General features: G+C 40.4%; 3 protein-coding genes across 6 annotated transcripts; 2 read left to right on the top strand and 1 right to left on the bottom strand.

The window, feature by feature from the left end:
• The first annotated feature begins 4,457 nt into the window (after window positions 1-4,457).
• Window positions 4,458-8,964, top strand: LOC104114709 (probable galacturonosyltransferase 3). Of its 2 annotated transcripts, XM_009625219.4 has the most exons (9): window positions 4,458-4,657; window positions 4,928-4,977; window positions 5,118-5,178; window positions 5,317-5,355; window positions 5,485-5,622; window positions 5,744-5,881; window positions 5,965-6,299; window positions 6,373-7,318; window positions 8,670-8,964. In XM_009625219.4, the coding sequence occupies exons 1-9, from the start codon at window positions 4,601-4,603 to the stop codon at window positions 8,943-8,945; spliced, it is 2,040 nt and encodes a 679-aa protein (XP_009623514.1). In that variant the 5' UTR covers window positions 4,458-4,600; the 3' UTR covers window positions 8,946-8,964. The 2 variants fall into 2 exon arrangements, with proteins under 2 accessions (XP_009623514.1, XP_009623515.1); XM_009625220.4 differs by lacking the exon at window positions 5,317-5,355.
• Window positions 8,965-9,677: 713 nt separating this feature from the next.
• Window positions 9,678-12,170, top strand: LOC104114710 (pentatricopeptide repeat-containing protein At2g17210). Its single transcript, XM_009625221.4, has one exon. It carries the CDS (start codon window positions 9,808-9,810, stop codon window positions 12,019-12,021), a length of 2,214 nt encoding a protein of 737 aa, XP_009623516.1. The 5' UTR covers window positions 9,678-9,807; the 3' UTR covers window positions 12,022-12,170.
• A 2,455-nt stretch (window positions 12,171-14,625) lies between these two features.
• On the bottom strand, window positions 14,626-20,185 carry LOC104114711 (protein NLP2). Of its 3 annotated transcripts, none has more exons than XM_009625222.4 (5): window positions 19,840-20,185; window positions 18,281-19,368; window positions 17,866-17,913; window positions 16,796-17,777; window positions 14,626-16,176 (listed from the first exon to the last, which is right to left on the bottom strand). In XM_009625222.4, the coding sequence occupies exons 2-5, from the start codon at window positions 19,103-19,105 to the stop codon at window positions 15,290-15,292; spliced, it is 2,742 nt and encodes a 913-aa protein (XP_009623517.1). In that variant the 5' UTR covers window positions 19,106-19,368; window positions 19,840-20,185; the 3' UTR covers window positions 14,626-15,289. The 3 variants fall into 3 exon arrangements, with proteins under 3 accessions (XP_009623517.1, XP_033516789.1, XP_033516788.1); XM_033660898.2 differs by having other exon boundaries at window positions 18,281-19,918; window positions 20,032-20,185; XM_033660897.2 differs by having other exon boundaries at window positions 18,281-20,185.
• Between the last annotated feature and the right edge of the window lie 691 nt (window positions 20,186-20,876).

Raw genomic sequence — 20,876 nt, 5'->3', positions numbered from 1 at the left:
AACCAAAGTTACATGACTAGACCTATGAAAGCTGGAAAATCACACTTAAAGAAAATGCAGCAAAACTACTCTATATTTACAATGAAAAGGACTTAGTCTTCTACAAAGCAGAAACAAGTCCGTTGGCAGCAACTTTGTCTTTAGCATCAGGGTCTGCGCGCGCGGCGCTGCTAGCATCTGCCTGTGGCTGGGCGCTGGCGATGGCTATCGGTGGGGCGACAAAGGCACTTGCGCGCTTGTCACTTGGAGCTGCCGAGACCACGGGGCCGACCGTGGTGACGGGCGTTGGGAAGCTGGCCAGGACGCCACGGGGCGCGTCCAAGGGGTCATGGGGCATGGTTGGAAAGCCGCCCATGACATTAAATCATTCAAAGGAGCTTATTGTCACGGGCCCAAATCCTTACGTTGGGTAGCGGCACCTGCTCTTCCTTGCGGCGCCCGCGGCGAGGGCCATCCTTCTTCCTAATCCTAGGATTCCCAAGCACGATCCTATGCCTGTTGGTGGGGCTCGACCCAACTTGTGCCACCCATAAGATGCCTAGGCCCTTGGCCCTAGACATGTCATGGCGCTTCATCTTAGGATCACAATCCATGCGTGCCCTGGGGGAATTGGCTTAGGACATGCCTTGTCCTTAGCCCAAGACTGAGCATTGCTCCCGCGTGCATAGCCCAATCCTCAAGCTTGACACTCGCCTAGTGCATCCGCGACTAGATCGTGCCTTGCCCGAGTAAGGCAACCTTTAGCCCTTGGCCATTGTCATGCGCCTCTTTCGTGCCATGCCCATACATAGCCCTCTTGCAGCACGCTTCCATTCCGAAGTAGTGCAGTGTCGCCCACACCTGCACTTTTAGGCCAACGGACCCTTGCTTGCATGGTTGAACCAAAGCCATGCTCACAAGTCGACACATGATGCCCCTATGACAGGTGCGTCAAGTATCCAATCGGCACGGAGGTCTCGTTCCAACATTCCGTTCCACACATCGAGCCTCCAGCACCACTTTGACGCCCAACGCTGGCCCGAAGGCGTCACGCCGTCCATACGAGTTCCCAAACTTGTGTGGATACCTTTGACACTCCTTTGAGTCATCTAGGTAGGCCCTTGAGGTTGCCCCCAAGGCAGCTCGTTCTATACGGCTCGGTGGCAGCACGTATGAGGGAGGCAGGTCGGAGCTTTCATCACCTATACCCCCTTATATATGCTTAAAATTAAAAAGCCCAAGTTGCCCGAGTAGACTGCTCTATGTCAGACCATCAGAAGGACCTTTTCTCACCAGTTCTTGGCCGAAATCACAACTCCAAAATGCGAGTTGTGACATCCTCCCACACTCATAATGTCATCGTCCCCGATGACACATCATAGCTTAAGACATCCCGGAGTCTGCCCCCTCAGGTATGCCCATTCAAGCTCCCTTTGTCCTGTGGGTTGGACTTCCTCGAAGTCCTTTCTCAAAAGGAGTCGTGCCCCATGCACTTCTCCCTCAAGTATCTTCCAAGCGTGCCTCTGCACTTCACCTCCATTCGGTGTTCACTTGGAAAGTGCCTCCGCACTTGCACTCTCTGGTGTCTAACTTTGTAATTGACCCACACTAGTCAATCACACCATGACCCTCACGGACTTCATGTCCGTCTGAAGCTTTCCTTCACAGGTTAGCACATCAATGTGCTCTTTTGACGTCGCTCCCGTAGCCTTAAGATGCCCTCTTTGGCATGGCTCCCGTAGCCTTTCGCTCCCGTAGCATTAAGATGCCCTCTTGGCATAGCTTACGTAACATTCCGCTCCCGTAGCTTTCTTTGCCTTCACTACCTTGAAGATGTGTTCGCTTCCAGACCCACGACTTCGCCCATATGCCTCTTGCATAGGCGGGATCCTTCCACACTCAATGTGGAGGATACATCTTAGCTCTGTCGTCCTACTTGGCATTCGGCCAGCTCTTGGGACGACCTTTGGTGAGTACTACATTCCCAAAGTCATAGCATCGCCGCATTTCCGAACAAAGCTCTTTGTTTTCCAGTTGTCACTTCCTCAGCAAGTAGCCAATGCTCCCGGTAGTAGTTCAATACTCGCCCTATAGACAGGCACCCTCTTGGCCCTGCTAGCACGGCTTCCCGGTTCGGTGTGCCTCGCACTTGGACACTCACGGTCCCTGATCATTCGACATACCTCTTTCCAGAATGATGACACCTTCTAACTTGGAAACTCGCCTCATTTCGAAGCTTCGCTATACCCTCGAATCCGTTTCCTCACCTTGGCAATGCCCTCAGGCAACCCAAAGTCTTCTCCCGAAGGAAAGACACTCAACATGATGCGTCGCACGCATCCTTGGCAAGATCTCCGCTATGATCATGCCCAAGTTTATAGTCAATGGCTCCCACTCTTAGCAATATGGTTGCACGACCTGGCAAACATGGATTTCTCTTGGCCATCCGACTCATCGGCATATCACCTCATTCAGTAGCACCTTAGACTTCGAAAGACAATGAAATCACCCATTTCTTTCGTCGACCATCAGTATCGGGTTCTCGATCATTGATGGCATATGAACATCAATCTCTGCTTTGACGTGATCTCGGCACTGACATCCAAAATGCACTCGCCATATCCACCCTTTGACTTGGCGTTGTGCCATGGCATAGTATGGCCTTAATCAGCTCTGATACCAAGTGTCACGGGCCCAAATCCTTACATTGGGTAGCGGCACCTGCTCGCCCGTGCGGCGCCCGCGGCTCCCCTCGCCGCGGGCCAGCCTTCTTCCTAATCCCAGAATTCCCAAGCACGATCCTATGCCTGTTGGTGGGGCTTGCCCCAACTTGCGCCGCCCGTAAGATGCCTAGGCCCTTGGCCCTAGACATGTCGTGGCGCTTCATCTTAGGATCACAATGCCCTGGGGGAATTGGCTTAGGACATGCCTTGTCCTTAGCCCAAGACTGAGCATCGCTCCCGCGTGCACAGCCCAATCCTCAAGCTTGATACTCGCCTAGTGCATCCGCGACTAGCTCGTGCCTTGCCCGAGTAAGGCAACCTTTAGCCCTTGGCCATTGTCATGCGCCTCTTTCGTGCCATGCCCATACATAGCCCTCTTGCAGCACGCTTCCATTCCGAAGTAGTACAGTGTCGCCCACACCTGCACCTTTAGGCCAACGGACCCTTGCTTGCATGGTTGAACCAAAGCCATGCTCACAAGTCGACACATGATGCTCCTATGACAGGTGCGTCAAGTATCCAATCGGCACGGAGGTCTCGTTCTAATATTCGACAGCCCGCGGGGCTGGCCGTTCCACACATCGAGCCTCCAGCACCACTTTGATGCCCAACGCTGGCCCAAAGGCGTCACGCCGTCCATACGAGTTCCCAAGCTCGTGTGGATACCTTTGACACTCCTTCGAGTCATCTAGGCAGGCCCTTGAGGTTGCCCCCAAGGCAGCTCGTTCTATACGGCTCGGTGGCAGCACGTATGGGGGAGGCAGGTCGGAGCTTTTATCACCTATACCCCTTATATATGCTTAAAATTAAAAAGCCCGAGTTGCCCGAGTAGACTGCTCTACGTCAGACCATCAGAAGGACCTTTTCTCACCAGTTCTTGGCCGAAATCACAACTCCAAAATGCGAGTTGTGACATTATGATACATACATGGTATTCTGGTTTAGCAGCATACATACTTCATGTTCATTCTGCAATGAATAGAAGATTTGATATACTGTTTTTGAAAGTCTTTTTTACATAATCAACGATGGACCTGCAGCAGTGTTATAAGTTAGTAGAAAAGTAAATAAATCAAGGCTACCCAACATTTTGCCTAAAGAATGGGAAAACACAATGTTTTTGCTGCAAGGTGATGGGAATGAAGTGGGACGAACTTAACCTTTGAAATGGAGTAAAACAAGTAAGAAACAAAGGTCGGTTAAAGAAAACTAGACAAATAATGCATTAAAAAGTTTGTTCTCTTTTATATTTTTCAACTTACTACCAGCCAATTCACCAACTTTATCTTATTACGTGATTTACAATGATTATAAGTTTTTTCTTTAGCATTATTTATTTTATGAAAATAAATAGGCATTATCTTAACAATAACATGAGGAGCACTACAATTGCTAAATTTTTTCGTTTTTAAATAAGTAGGCATTATCTTAGCAATAACATGAATAGCACTAAAAACTACCGAACATTAAACTAAAATGATCCTTCTCGTATATATATATATATATATATATATATATATATATATATATATGAGAGAGAGAGAGAGAGAGAGAGAGAGAGAGATATTTATAATTAATTACGCTGAGGACAAGAATCCAATATTGTCCCTGAAAGTGTCAATTTTATTTATTTATGCCAAAATGTAGAAATTCGTTTCCCCCTTAATAAATAGCCAAAACATTTTTAGTAAATAATATTACATCCGTTTCAAATTAATAAATTACTAAGGGGAGGAAGTTGTATTGATTATTCAATTCCGTTGAGAGTTATATGTTCATCGGCAGAGCTGAGCTGAGCTAAGGTTGAATGTAAAGAGAATAATACTGTAATTGATTATTGATTTGATCCCCACCCAGTCAGAGCAGAGGCCTCTTCTTTCTTCTTGGGTCGGCTGGCTATGAGGGCTCGTTTTAGAGGATCCTTCCTCTCCCCGACTTTGCTAATCTTCTTCCTGGTAATTCACTTCTTTAGATCTTTCTCTCTGTTGCGCATCTATGTTTCTGTTTCTCCCTGAAATTTATGTTTTCATTTTTCACTCTACTTTAATCGTGTTGATGTGGCCTGGATCTCGTCGAGACTATTTAAAGAGTTTCTATTTTCTTCTCATTTTTAACTTGTTGTGATTCAAATTATACTTGTACGAGTGTATCATAATAATGAGCTTTACCTTAGCTCTCTTTTCTCATTTTGTTATTTTCTTACTCTTCTTATCCTATTTATTCAGGTTATACATGTTGAACCTGCCCGAGAAGAATTCTCAAATGTATCATCATTGTAAGTGCATCATACTTATCTTCATGTTTACTCAATTTTGCTGCTGCAAGTAATGCTACCTAGTTTGTTACTAGTACTTCTTATTTACCCGACTTCTATGTGTTACCTTTTCACTTCTCTTCTCTTCCTCCTATTTCCAGTCAGGGAGAGCTGAAAGGTCTTTTCCCCTCATATGATTGTCCACAATGCATTAATAGAAAGGTAATACAATTATTTATTTAGTTTACTTGAAACCCATTATCTATGTCTTTCAAGACTTCTGCCTCTATGAAAAAATTGGCTTCTATTTTTGCATCCCTTTTGCCTGTATATGCTGTAAACTCTGCAATTTCTTGGCAGGAACAAGGTCTAATGACTGCTGCTCGTCCTGATGAGAAAGTAACCAACCTATCTTTTGATTTTAGGATAACAGTCTAATGATGACTAGAGAATTCTTTTCTCCTTTAGATTTATTTACTTTTAATCTTCGTATACCATACCATGATGATCTTTCTGCTCTGTATGCAGAATATTGACATCATTGTAACATACACTGATGCTAATGGTGCTATTAGAACTAGGAGCATAAACTCCAAGGACTTGTCAACTTCATGGGTATGGAGATATCCTAGTGATGAGGATAGTGATCAGAAAAAGAGTTCCAAGGTGTGTGTTTACTTTACTTGCTGATATTAAATGGACACAACATCTTCTCAAAGTGAAGAGGATATAGTAGTTTTTATATTTGTTAATGTAGACTGCAATTCTTTTTACTGCTTGTTCTCAGGAAGTGGAAGGGAAGTCTCAGACAGCGGATAAGTTTGAGGTCAATATTGAGCACTCTAACGTAAATGAAAATCAGTATGGAGTTGTCATGGAGCATAAAAAAGCATCTGAGCTTCATCCAATCAAACTCAAGCGCCAGGTGGCAAATTCTTATATCTCTACATTTGTCATTCATGTTCTTTTTCAGTCATTTGGATTCATAGATACTTCCTGATGCTTCAGAGGCTAAGAAATGAAAGAAGGGACCGACGGACTGCAGAGCTGATCCAACAAGATAAGGAAATTGAAAACCAGATTCAAGATGCTGCTATTCAGCGAGCTAAAGAGCTTGACACAACTAGCAAGGGTAAATACAATATATGGAGGAAAGAATATGAAAATCCCAATTCTGACTCTACCCTTAAACTTATGCGTGACCAAATAATCATGGCAAGAGCTTATGCTACCATTGCAAAAGCTAAGAATGAAGATGCTCTGTATGATTCTTTGATACAACATTCTAGAGTAAATCAGCTTGCAATTGGAGAGGCCACTTCTGATGCTGAACTTCTACCAAGGTTGGTGCTTTCAACTTTTCGTTAATGAAGTTTAGATGTTAGGTTTTGTCTTTAATATTAGGTTTACCTACAGTGCACTTGACAGAGCAAAGGATATGGGCCATGTTCTAGCTGCTGCGAAAGATCAACTATACGATTGCATAACACTAGCAAGGAAACTAAGGGTCATGCTTCAGTCGGCTGAAACTGGTCTAAGTCTGCTGAAGAAAAGGAGTGCATTCTTGATACAGCTGGCTGCTAAAACAGTCCCCAGGCCTTTGCATTGTCTTCCCTTGCTTCTCACGACGGACTACTTCCTACGTGGATATGAAGAGAGAGGATTTCCAAACAAGGAAAAACTTGAAGATCCTTCTCTGTACCATTATGCAATATTTTCTGATAATGTACTAGCCACATCTGTTGTTGTGAACTCTACTACACTGCACGCAAAGGAGCCTGAAAAGCACGTTTTCCATATAGTGACAGATAAATTGAACTTCCTAGCTATGAAAATGTGGTTCCTTGTCAATCCTCCTGCTGGTGCAACAATTCATGTTGAGAATGTGGATGACTTTACATGGCTTAATTCTTCTTACTGCCCTGTACTACGTCAGCTTGAATCTGCTAGAATGATAGAGTATTATTTCAAGGCACATCAGTCGAATTCCCTTACAACTGGCACCGACAATCTCAAATATAGGAACCCAAAGTATTTGTCAATGCTAAATCATCTTAGGTTTTACCTTCCTGAAGTATACCCAAAGCTGGAGAAAATTTTGTTTCTGGATGATGATATTGTAGTTCAAAAGGATCTGACGCCTCTTTGGTCTGTCGACCTACAAGGGATGGTCAATGGTGCCGTGGAGACATGCAAAGAAAGCTTCCATAGATTTGATAAATATCTTAACTTCTCGAACCCGAAGATATCTGAAAATTTTGATCCAAATGCTTGTGGCTGGGCATTTGGCATGAATATCTTTGATTTGAAGGAGTGGAGGAGGCGCAACATTACAGGAATATATCATCATTGGCAGGAAATGGTAAGTTAATATTATATATTCTTTGTTGGTGCTTCTAGACACAATGAGCTGAGTTTTTTGATATTATCATCATGAATGTTTTACATGAGGAAATGATCTTCTTTGACCCGCTACAATTTGAATAGAAGAAAATGATCCTACAAAGATCTAATGTGTTTTTTTTACCGGTATTTTGTGTTATATATCAGCGATCTCCTTTTAACCTCAAAAGAAAAGAAAAAAAAGAGCTAATGGATCATTCGTGATGGGCCAATAGACCGATCTCTCCCAATTTCATATAGGTTTTTGTGAGTTTAATAGCTCCTGCTGCCTGGAGGTGGCTCTAAAGGCTAGGCAGTCATCACATTGATCTCCATCTTAGTTTCAAGTTTATATGATTGTATTTGAAAACCAAGACATAGTGCAATACACTAGATACTATAACTTTAAAGATGCTTCTGCTGCTGCTTTGGATGGTCAAATGAGGTGAAACTCCGTGAAAGTGCTGCAGCTCAAAAAACCATACTGATTAAATTACTATTGAAAATCAATGTATTTAGTGAGGATGAAAAACAAAGAATTAAGTAGAATATAGTCGGAAGACTGATGGGATTGAAACCTTCAATTATTGCTGAAAGCTCCTTTGTTTGCTTGAGGGTAGATAGATGTTATTGTGTCAAAAGACTCAAAACTAAACTGCCATAATTTGTCAGGAAATATACTCCCCCCCCCTCTCCCCCGGCTGTATTGGGGGTCTCAGACATGGCTCTTAAAGTGTGTTCTGCAGTGGAGATAGAATTTGACTTTTTTGCAAATTCGGGCATTGTTTAGACTTAAGAATAATAGTGGGTGCCTTCTTTAGGTTTTGAGTAGAAGTGATGAAATTCTACATTCATGATAAGGGCTAAACCATTTTGTCGCCCAAACCATGTAGCTTGTCTACTTATCACCTATTTACCTAATTTTGTGATCTCTATTTCTAGTTTTGTAAAACATAGAATTGTAACAGTCGTATTAGGGTGCGGCCCTTGTTATCCCAGCACCCCCTAACTCCATAAAAAGGAAGAAACATACCTTATCTATGATTGCTCATTTTCCTTTGAGCTTTATAGCACAATCTCTTAGAAAAATGAATTGTTGCCTACTAGTCGGCTTTTTTGCAAACTCTTGTTATGATCCACCATGTTTATAGAAACCTTGCTCTTAGAATCTACCTATGTATGGAATGCTAGTTTTTCTCTTGCAAAGAGTCGTAATGCACTTGATGTTCAAGAGCAATTCCGTTAGAGAAGAAAATTCACAGTTCCTATTCATTTTGTTAATTTCTTCATCCTTGTGTAGCCTTTCAGCTGACCATGATTTTCCATTGCAGAATGAGGATAGAACACTTTGGAAACTTGGGACCTTACCCCCGGGGCTGATAACTTTTTATAACTTGACTTATCCTTTGGACCGGAGCTGGCATGTCTTGGGGCTTGGTTATGATCCTGCCCTAAACAAAACAGCAATAGAAAATGGGGCGGTTGTTCATTACAATGGAAATTACAAACCATGGTTGGATCTTGCAATTGCCAAGTACAAATCTTATTGGTCTAGATATGTAATGTTCAATAATTCATACCTTCAACTTTGCAACATCAGCGAGTAGTAAATTCATGTTTTCTCAAGGTAGTTTTGCTCGTAATCAATTTCTTTCTCACAATTGTTATAGGAAAACAGGGAAAAGGTTTTATTTTTGTCACTCTTGAAATTTTCCTGTAGCAATAAAATTTGGGAGAGCATGGGCAAGCGACAGAGTACCCTAATGATGTTGTATAGCTGCAGATGGGCGTATTTGTTTTTTCTGCAGCTAACTTGAGAAGGATCACGGCATATGATTGTCTGTCTGTTAGACTGTGTTTAGTTGTTAATGTTAACAATCAGAACTAACTTGTAGATCCTTTGTGTTTACCGTCTTTTAGCACTTCACATACAGACATTCCAAGTCCAATGCTAAAAGCAAACCTTCAAAGTTGTATGAAAAATGATCCACCTTTCTGATAAAGTGTATCATCCCTCAGGTAGGGGCGGGGCTAAAGTATTAGATATGTTTACAGGCGAATCCAGTAATTGAATTAATTAGAAAGTTCATTAAATGTGTAAATATGTAATTGTGAAGTTAGTAACTAAAACGGGCTATATGAGTTCAACGGTAAGTTGAGAACCCTCATGTGTAAATGTAGCGGCTAGGGGGAGAACTGAGAAGGTATAATCGGATCGTGAAAGGACGCTTGACATTGCACTATTTCATACTAAAAAGGGAGTTCTTTTAATTTGTGTCACGTTGAAATGCCGACCTCCTGAATAACAGTAAGAGCTAATCACAGTATAATCTCTAAAATTGAACTGTGGACTTGCTTCCGTATAACTGGAGAAGAAGGTACGGTGTGGTACAGAGTATAGTGAGTTATGGTCATTGGATTTAGAGTTGGAAGGGAGTACCCTGAAATAAAAAAAACCCTGTCGTCTAAATGCGTGTTCCTTTCTCGTCGCCTGCTTGGAACTGTAACTGGTGTTCTAGGTTGAAAGAATTACTGTATCATGGCAAATCCCAAGACGTTCTTTTCCACTACCGCGAATTGAAGAAGAGCGGACTTGAGTTGACAGACCATTCGGTTTTCGCCGTCCTTCTCAAAGCATGCTTAAACCTCTCACCCACACATGGCAATTCTATCCATGGCTCTCTGATTAAGCAGGGATTCCTAGCTTTCACTTCCCTCGGTAATTCTATGATGGACTTCTATGCTAAATCTGGAGATTTGGGTTCTGCACTTCTTGTTTTTAACTGCATGCCCAACAAAGATTCAGTTTCGTGGAATGTAATCGTTCACGGACACTTAGAGCGAGCTGCTGCTGCTTCTTCTGGACGAGGATTGTGGTTCTTTACTCAGGCTTGGGCTGCAGGTTTTGAACCCAACATCTCCACCTTAGTGCTTGTCATTCAGACTTGTCGGAATCTTAAAGCTTTTGAGGTTGGACAGATGATTCATGGTTCTATCATTCGTGCTGGATATTCAAGTATAACTTCTGTCCAAAACTCGCTCCTCAACTTTTATGCTGAATTAGGAATGCAGCTTGCGCATAACCTTTTCGATGAAATGACTGACAGAGACGTTATTTCTTGGAGTGTCATGGTTGCTGGCTATACCCAAAGCGAGGAAGCAACTGTTGCTCTCGGGTTCTTTAAACGGATGATTGATTTTGGGATAACGCTAGACGGACAATCAGTGGTAAGTGTACTCAAAGCCTGCAGCAAATTGATGGCCATTAGAATGGGAGAGTCAATTCATGGATTTGTTATCTCTAGAGGTCTGGGTTATGATTTGTTTGTACAGAACTCCCTGATCGACTTGTATTCTAAATGCAACGATGTTAATTCTTCATTGAGAGTTTTCCGCGAAACTCCCGAAAAGAATGTCGTATCCTGGAACTCTTTGTTGTCAGGACTTGTGCAAAATGAGAAGCATTCTGAGGCTCTAATTCTATTTGATTCGATGAGGAAGGCTGGAGTTGATTCTGATGAGGTGACTCTGGTCAATCTGCTGCAGTTATGTAAGTCCTTCCTTGACCCTTACCAGTGCAAGTTGATACATTCCAGAGTACTCCGACGAGGTTTTGAGTTGAATGAGTTGGTTACAAACTCTTTGATCGATGCATATGCAAGTTGCAATCTCATAAATTATGCATGGAGTCAATTTAGTATTATGAAAACGCAAGATGCAGTAACTTGGAGCACCATGATTGCTGGATTCACACACTGTGGCATGCCTGACGAAGCCATTGCTGTTTTCCGAGAGATGAACCACACTACTGAACGGCCCAATGCCATTACCATGCTACATCTTCTTGAAGCTTGCTCTCTTTCTGCAGACCTGAAAAGATCAAGGTGGGCTCATGGCATTGCTATTCGAAGAGGGTTGACATCTGATGTACTAGTGGGAACTGCGATCTTAGATATGTATTCGAAATGTGGTTCTGTTGAATTGTCGAGAAAAGTGTTTGAACGGATTCCACACAAGAATGTCGTTACCTGGAGTGCCATTATCACAGCATATGGTATGAATGGCCTCCCAAATGAAGCTCTAGCCCTACTTGCTGAGATGAAAATGAGTGGTCTGAGGCCGAATCAAGTAACAGCACTGTCTCTTTTGTCCGCTTGTAGTCATGGGGGACTGGTAGAAGAAGGGCTATCTCTTTTTGAGGAGTTGATTTGGGATCATGAGGTTGAACCAAGCTTAGAACATTACTCTTGCCTTGTAGATTTGTTAGCTCGGGCTGGAAAGGTTGATAGTGCAATGAATTTGATAGGAAGGCTACGTGGAGGAGTAAAGCCTAGTGCAAGTGCATGGGGGGCGCTCTTGAGTGCCTGTAGGAACTATGAGAACTATGAGTTTGGTGCCAATGCCCTCCCTCAAGTACTTGAACTCGAGCCGTCAAGCTCAGCTGGCTATCTTCTTGCATCAAACATGTATGCATCAGGTCATTCGTGGGGTGATGCCAGCAAAATGAGAATGCTGTCTAAGGAGAGAGGTGTCAAGGTTACAGCTGGCTATAGCTTAGTGTATGTGAATGCTAAGGCATGCAAGTTTCTTGCAGGAGATAACCACCATTCTTTGTCTGGTGAATTGCAGTTCGCCATTCAGCAACTGCACTCGTGTATGAAAATGGACATCACTTGCAGGTAGGGCTCTTTTGTGTTCTATGAAAACCGGCACTTTTCCACAACTAAAGAGCTGTCGTTCTTTTGCTGCAAGGAAACCGAAAAATTAGGGGGCCAAAACTCTGAATTGTTGGATGTCGGGGGTGGAAGCTTGTTGGCGGTTTTCTGCTTCTGATGCCTACCTATAAATTTTAGGAAATTTTATAGCAAAGGTATACACCCTATTTATTATAAACCAAAATCATTTTAAAATATTATTTTCTATAGCTACCTTTTATATTTTATAGCAAAATAAGTATTTATAGTATATAATATCATTGAAGCATGAAATATGTTATTTATGTTTTTCCTCTCTCTTTCTTTCAGTTAACACACGATTCTCTCTCAGAATTTTTCTTCTTTCTCTCTCTCTTTCTTCTCTCTCTCTTCGAGCAAAATAGGCCGAATCATAAATACACGAAAGAGAAACAAATCATGAAAGAAAGCCTAAAAAACTCAAAATCAGAAATATGAAAGTAAACTGATAATCAAAAAAGGAAGCGGAAATACCTTGGGCGACGACGAGATTAAAGAGAAAGAGAGATTCTTAGCGCGGTAAGTAAGAGAGAAAAGAGGAAGAAGCGGTCGAATTGGAAGCGTTGTAAATTGTAATGGAAGAGGTAGTGAATCGATACAAGGAGTCTTGGCCGGAAAACGCCATCTCCGACGAACTTTCTTCTCTTCTTTGCTATTTAGTCACATACAATGATACAAATACATTGTATTCTGTACAAATTCACTCGAACACATTATATTTTTGTATAAATATATATATATATATATATATTTTACTGTGTTTATGTATTTCGAAGGTCTGTATTTTTTAATACAACTAAATACACCTACATTCATGCATACTGTACATACAATATACATGAATACATAATATAAACATTGAAATACACTGAATACAAACATTAAAATAGAACAAAATATAAACAGAGAATATATTTAATTTTAAAATACAGTGAAATACAGTAAAATACACTGAATACAAATAGAAATACAGTGAATACAACCAATGAAATATACTGAATACAACAGTAATAACATGTATTAGGAATAACTAAAATATTGTTAATACAAATACATTTGAATACACTGAATATAAAATAGCGAATATAGTAAATACAAACATTGAATCTAATGAATGCAACAGTAAAAAAAATAAATTGAAACACACTAAATACAAAAGTTATATACAACTGAAAAATCATTCTAATTAATTGCGTTGATGATGAGGCATATTAGAATTGATTTTGTTGAGTTATATTAGGAGTGTATCACGCTAATTGATATTATTTCCGTTATTAGACAGCTGAACATACCTATTTTTAAGGTGATTGCTGTTACTGTATTAATAAACACATGGCGCGAATACATGTGAATACATGCGCGTACAGCTGGACTGCCCTGATTTTAGGTGCTTTTTGCTGCTGTATTCATGAATACAGCAGCGCGAATACATGTGAATACATGCGCGTACAGCTGGACTGCCCTGATTTTAGGCGCTTTTTGTTGTTGTATTCATGAATACATAGCGCGAATACATGTGAATACATGTGCGTACAGCTGGACTGTCCTGATTTTTAGGCGCTTTTTGTTGTTGTATTCGCGAATACACTACGGTAACAATTGAATAGTAGTTATAGGAAGTAATTATATATATGGCAGCTATAGGAAGTTAATTACTTCTGAAAATTCTTCTTTATTATGGGGTTAGGGGATAGGGGTGAGCAAACCTTTTGCCAGTCAAATGGTCGTAACTAGGAGTGGCAAATAGGGGGGTCGGGTTGGATATCGTTCGGGTCGAAAACGGGTAATGAAAAAATGGATAAATTATCCGACCCGACCCATATTTAATACGGATAAAAAACGGATTAACCGACGGTTAATATGGGTAACCATATTATCCATGACTTCTTGAATATGAACACTTTTGGGAGAATTTCTAATCTCCCAAATTTGAGAAACCCTCAATTTGAGGCTTTACAAATGTAAAAGTTAAACCCATTAGTTATCCATTGGTTACCCATTGGTTATCCATTTTCTAAATGGATAATATGGTTCTTATCCATCTTTGACCCATTTTTAAAAAGTTCATTATCCAACCTATTTTTAATGGATAATATGGGTGATTAATTGTGTTCTTTTAACCATTTTGCCACCCCTAATCGTAACTTACATTGGATTGGGAATTATATCTCAGCAGTGGGTTATATCGCTGCTGTCCACTGAACGGTGGTGACAAAAGGGCGACGAAGAGGGGGAGGGGTAACACATAAGACGCTAGGAAAGAGGGAGATGAACATGGACACAATACTTCCTTTTTTAGTATCTTCATTTCGTTTAATAGTTCCAAACATTCTGAAAATGAAATTCTTTTACATGCTCGAATTTCTCTATACAACCCAACAAGTTATGCGAAGACAAATGGGGCAGGTTATTCGAAGACAATAGTTCCTAGCCAGATGTTGATATATTTATCAAGAGATGTTTACCTCATATCACCGATGATTTCTTAGGTGTAAGTAGAAGCAGTTAAATTTGTTGAACTTGTTATCATTGATATTAAAGTAGGCACCCAGTCTTTTCTGTCACAGGAAAAATACTACTATCAAAATTCATTCCACGAGTCTTTTTACAAGATCAGAAAGATCCATAAAGTAGATACCAAGCCATTAGTTCAGTTTTGTTAGGCTCCTGGTAGTGAATGCAATAACAACTACATAAGGTTGGAACTTAGCTAAAGTACATTATTAGACATATAGTGTGGAGAGGGTATGATTATCATTGCCCAAATCGTTACGCTGTATCCATTGTAGCTGGAAAATGCTAAACGACCACTGAAGACTATTTCTCCTCTCCCACAAACAGCTTGACCAAGGGTCCATCTCACTCGATGCGTAATTGTATGTTCTATACGTAGTACATTCCCATTGATATTTTTAAAAACATTAATACAATGGGTACACATCGTGTAATCAACAAGAATGTCAAATAACTGCATCTGACGGGGCACATTACGGCACATTGACCACTAGTGCAAACAATACGTTGTAGCTTTAAACTGTCATCTCCCATTTTGTGTGCATGTGCATCCAACATTAACACTAGGAATGAAAAGTGAATTAGGCCCTTTTTTACTTACATGTGACTGCCAAGAATACTCCACAGTGATAAGCTGCTAGCTTCGTAGCAAGCAAACCTGACCCGAAATCTGGAAAAACTTGTAAAGCAAAGCAAATATAGCTTTAGGCAGGGCCACTGCTACCAAATGAACTTCCAAGATTGGGATGGTAAGCATGGTGGAGGGAGACTTTAATGGTTCTCCTTTTACATAATCTGTGTATATCTATACATTCCTCAAGATCAGCATCACATGTCAGAAGCACCCACTCGTCGTCGTCATCCAAATATTTTAGATCGATTTTACCATCTTCTATATTGAAACGCCTTAAGACCTCTTGCTGAACATCTATAAAACCCCAATGTGATTGCAGGCTGAAACGGATCTTTTCTTTCCCAAAAGTGGCTTTTACTTTAAATGTAGCTGAATCCCGTATAACCTGGTTGCTACTCGTCGGCAAAGGACACAGAGGTTCCAGAGAAATGTGATTGCTTTGAATTTTTTGACTCTGTGATCGAACCAAAAGCTTGGTTTCTTCTTGACCCATGTCATGCAATTCTGCTTCTGTATGTGCTCTCTTTAGCATTCCTCCAGGGTGTTCTTCCATTGTGGCATTCCCCGTGGCAAAAACATTTGTAAGGGGAAATAAATGCTTTGAATCAGTGGAACAGAATAAACTTGAACTGGAGTTATGACTGCCAGATGAAGAAGTTGACTTGGAAGTAGTGGTCACAGGGCTTAATGCACTGCCATCAGGTTGAGTATTTACTTGCTGCAGATGATCATGGTTCTTAGAAGCAGATAAATTGCTGGTCCCTGGATTATTTGGAGAGGTAAGTTCTGGGAAGTTAGTGTAGAAAGAACTGAGTTTAATAGCACCCTCGGCACCATGGACTGAATCAATAACAAGTTGAAGTTTCTGCAACGAGTGGCCCACTTTCTTGATCTTGCGAGAAGGCCACCTTGTGATTCCATGTTGCCTGCATATTCTTTTCAAAGTTGTAGGGCAAACTGCAAGTTGGAAGAAATTGATAAGTAATCAATGACAAGCTAAGATGGCAGAGATGATAGTGCTCAAGACCCAAATTTGAGGCCTTAAGGTAAATCATGGATGCACAAACTTGTAGAAAAGACAATTATAGAAATAATCTAAAATTTTGAGATGATAAATATAAAAAAAATTATAACTTTGGAAAAGATGAAAACCCAAAAGGATCACATGAGCATGTCCTAAGGATTCCAAACTAGAAAGTAGAGAGGTTAATCAAGATGATGCATAGTTGGTCTGAAGAAATAGTTGAAAATCAGTACTATTGAGTCATTTAGAGCAGTTCCAGGATATAATTCTCAAAGAACTCAAGATGTCCACGGATTTTCAGTGCATCATTTTAACAGTTGCCCAGGGGGACAATCATGCCATGAAAGAGGCAGACAATTAAGAGAAAGGCAGAGAAATGCATAGTTCTTTATTTAAAAGGCCGAAATTGTAAATTTCTAAAGTTCCAAATCCACAGTAGTGATTAAAGACAAAATAGGTACATGATTGTGAAATGACGATGCTTTATTTTTCGATCCAGAATTTATAAAATGAGTGGGACTGGAAGTAGAAGTTTTAGGCAACTTATCCTACCTCCAATACTTTTTGCAGCATCTTTTAGGCTCCCGGCAAAATACTGCCTGAGTACCTGCAAACTGATGCTCTTCTCGGTCTTTGACCGTCTTCTTTCACCTGCTCTCTTGGCACCTGAGGAATGTGATCCTGTACCAGAAGAAAAATCTAAGGAACCCCCAGAACCTCCGTTGGGTCCAAAATTATCCTGGATCTGGTTTGGCTCCGAGTATGTAGATGCATGAATGGATTCCCTCCAATGGTTTGCTGTCACCTTAAAATTTTCTTCTTGCGAAACAGCGGCTCCTTTACCCTTTCTTTGGGAATCCATCATTTGAGAAAGCCAGGAAGAAGCATCTTGATCCCCGTAAGGTGGAGAGACTGGTTTTCTTGATATTTCTTCATGTGATTCTCCAGCAGAAAGGATGACCTTCTCACGTTGTAGGAGTTCTTTTTCCTCCTGTAATTCCTGATCCGTAACAACACGTAAGCTTCGGCAACTTTGTTGTATCACAGAAGACAGTGAACTTAACATTTGTTTTTGGTCTTCAGTATTTTTGCAATCAAGTGGCAAGAAGAACTCCAAAACAAAGTCAGCCGACCCTGTGTATATACTTCGAAGGCGTATTGCTACAGCAGAACATAATCCAAACATTCTCGCGTGGTGTGACAGTGGATATTCTGTCTTGCTAAAGGCCGTAATATCTGTAGCAAAACATGGCTGATTTGTATTGAATGCTCCACCTGCAACTCCTTCACCTTTAAGCAAGTGATGCTCAGAACATGCGTAATGAAAAGGCAACACTTGTGGATCGCGCACATAGCAAGCTTCGTCGACTGTGGTAACACAAAAAGTAAAGTTCTCATCACGCAGGCACCCACCTTTACCTTGTTGTATGCACGGGGCCCAAGTCTGAGCCAATGGCAACTTGTGTGTATCACACACACATGTCAAGATATATTGAATCTCGGCCAAGGCAGCAAGGTACGACTCATTGCAGTCCTGATATAGAATCACAGCTACGATATCAGAGGTGAATATGGAGCTCCGCCTCCTAATGAGAAAGTGAAAGATTAATTTCAGGATCTACCTTGATTTTTGCAGGATTTGAGATGCCAGAACTTCTTAGATTAACAGCCTACAAGAAGGAAAAGGCTTCTTTAACTTCCAAGAGAAATGGTTCGTTGTCATAGCAGAGAATCATAGTAGCCCAAAATGAGTAGCAAAAGTTACTTGTCAGAGGCTATTTTGTTGGTAACCTAACCAACAGGGCATAATAGCTACCAAAGACAAAGCAAAATCACCAATACACAGGAAGAAAAAGAAACATAGAACTTCCTGCTTCAACAATACTTCATCACTTGTATTCAGAACTCGAAAGAAAATTAATCTCTCTCCTCACCTACCAAATAATGGACTAATATTACTAATCTAACTAACTATTCTGGGAACGGACATTAATTGTAAGACACACTAAAGAGAGAGAAAAAGCAATTAAGAAATACCTCAAGAGCTTTGCAGACGTCTTCAAGCTCGGGGTGATAGTGAGTTTTCTGAGTAGTAGTCACAATCTCAACAACACCCAAGCAAGTTCCACTGCCAGTTTCAAAAACAGGAACTGCAATGGAACCCCGAACATTATACTGATGAGCATGATTAACTCGTGGATACTCCTCCCGCTTGAAAAAACGAACATCAGGAGTCCACTCTGGTAGCTTCTTCAAGAAAACACGGCCAGGCAACCCAACCAACTCCTTTGAATCCTTCTCAGCAGCAAATTGGTAATTTTGGGAGACATATCTGTACTCTACTAGACTCTGGAAGTTTGGGTTGAGGAAGTAGGGTTGATTATTAGTAATAAGGACATGTTTGCCTCCTCTCTTGACTGGGACCCATATCTGAATTAGGACATCTTTATCCCTTGTGGAATCTTTTAGGTGTTCAATGGCTTGCACCAATCTCTTTTTTACTGATAAAGTTGGATTCGGGTTTATGTTTGGCCCAATCCACAACCGACGAGGGGAAGTCTCAGAGTTTTCTCTTCTAGTTGGAGAAAAATCATCCATTTGGGCAAACAAAATCTTATCTTTGTCAGTTTCTTCCTGCAAAGTTAGTTGATCTGTGGTAGGAAGGAAATGGCCTGCTTTAGTAGTATCTAACAAAAGGGGCTGAGAAGCCAAAGAGGAGGGAGTAAGGAAATTGGAGGCGTGATTAGTTGTCTCTAGCCAGAATCCGTCGGAGAGGAATTCACTAAAATCAGAAGTAGCAATAGTGTTGTCTGAAGAGAGCTTTGCAAACATGTCATGAAGTGTAAAGGGACCATCTTCCATAATGAAATAGCTACTAGCCTCAAGTTGAATCTCCCATCCCAATATTAAAAAAGAAGCCCTAAATCAATGATCCAACAGAGAGAGAGAGAGAGAGAGAGAGAGAGGGCAAAAAATCACGATCACGAGCCAGAACACAAAAGCAGCCTATATATGAAAAACAAGAAGAGGAACTTCCATGAAGGATTTCTTTCCTCCGCCTTCCAAAACCCAATCAGCCCGGTTTCCACAAACCTCATCAGTTTTAGTTTTGGTTTGCAAATTAACTGCAATTCACAAATGCATTTCAGGAGCCATACATTTCCATGCAAAATTACTCTACACTACATAGCCAAAATGCTAATCAAACAACACAAAGCTGCAACCTTTGATACAGAAGCCCCCCCTAAGGAATTTAAACTAAAGAGAAACTATAAACAACCTGAGCCGTCAACAAAAGAAGCAAATCAAGAGGGACGGATTATGGATCTAAGGGTAAGAAATAGTATGATCTAAACAACAAGAGGAGACAAACATTCCAATTCCAAAGTTATCGTCTTTGTGGAGTTAAACAAAAGCTACATCGAGTATGTAATGCAGAATTTGACTTTGCAGACAATCACACTGCACTTTATAGACAAAAAAGAACTCATCCTCATTAATTCAACCATGTATAGCAAAAGAAAGAAAGAAAGAAAGAAAGACCACCAATTACAGGGAGTGGAAAAAAGATACTCCGTAGAATAAAAGTTACTCACTTTGAGAAAGATTCTTGAAATATATATAGTCTTTAATTAAGCTGGCATGTCTGGCTGGTTATAAGACTAATTTCAAGAACTGAAAACATTCTAAGAATTTGGTAAAGTCACTTCACATATATATATATATATATATATATATATATAATGATGTGAGAAGTGAAAAGGGGTGGCTTGCTTTTAATTTGTTACCAAAGGAAGTCAGAATTCAGAACCCAGGACATCCACAGAAATATTTGTAACTGAGGAGAGAATATAGAGAAGAGAGAGAGCACTACAGAGAAATGGGACACAGTTAAAGTGGTGTACTAGTATATGAATAAAGGTATGCCACCCTATATGAACTGCCGCTGGCTGCTGATGTAAGCCACTTTTTAAAGAATAGAATAAGATACATATACACACACTCACTCGCGCTTAAAGGAAAATCACCTTTCATTTATTTCATTTTCGTGGCCCCTTTGATATTCCTATTCTAAATGGTACTTGCCGTTGCTGTTGATTCTACTAGTAACTTTAAAGATTCCGAGGATTAAAAAAAACGCTTAAGAAAAACCTTGTCCCACATCAAAAAAAAAAAATACAATACTTTAAGGCTATTACTTAAATCTTTTTCTTTTTTAAAAAAAAAATATATTTTTTTTGGATATTTCTTCATTTACCTAATACCGTCAAATCTCTCTATAACAGTCTCACTAGTTTCATTGATTTTTTAGCTTTATAGTGAATATATTAATGTTTCAAAATATTTGGTCAAAATCTCCAGAACTATTATTTGGTAATATTAGAGATTCTACTTCTATAAAGATGGCAGTTATTAGGGATAATTTTATAAATAATGTACTGCTATAAAGACGGTTGTTGTTATTATAGAGAGGTAAAATATAACCAAAAAAAAATAGTTTCCGAAAAAAACTTGACTTTTATAGTTATAATGAAATATTACTATATCAAGTGATTATTATAGAGAAGTTTGAGTGTAGCAAATATATCTATTATTTTATTTTTCTCACCGGACAAATGATTTTTACGTAACA

This window comes from Nicotiana tomentosiformis, chromosome 1 (assembly GCF_000390325.3).
Source record: "Nicotiana tomentosiformis chromosome 1, ASM39032v3, whole genome shotgun sequence".
Lineage (NCBI taxonomy): Eukaryota > Viridiplantae > Streptophyta > Magnoliopsida > Solanales > Solanaceae > Nicotiana > Nicotiana tomentosiformis.
The sequence above is the reverse complement of the archived record's forward strand: the minus strand, read 5'-3'. Positions and strand labels throughout refer to the sequence as shown.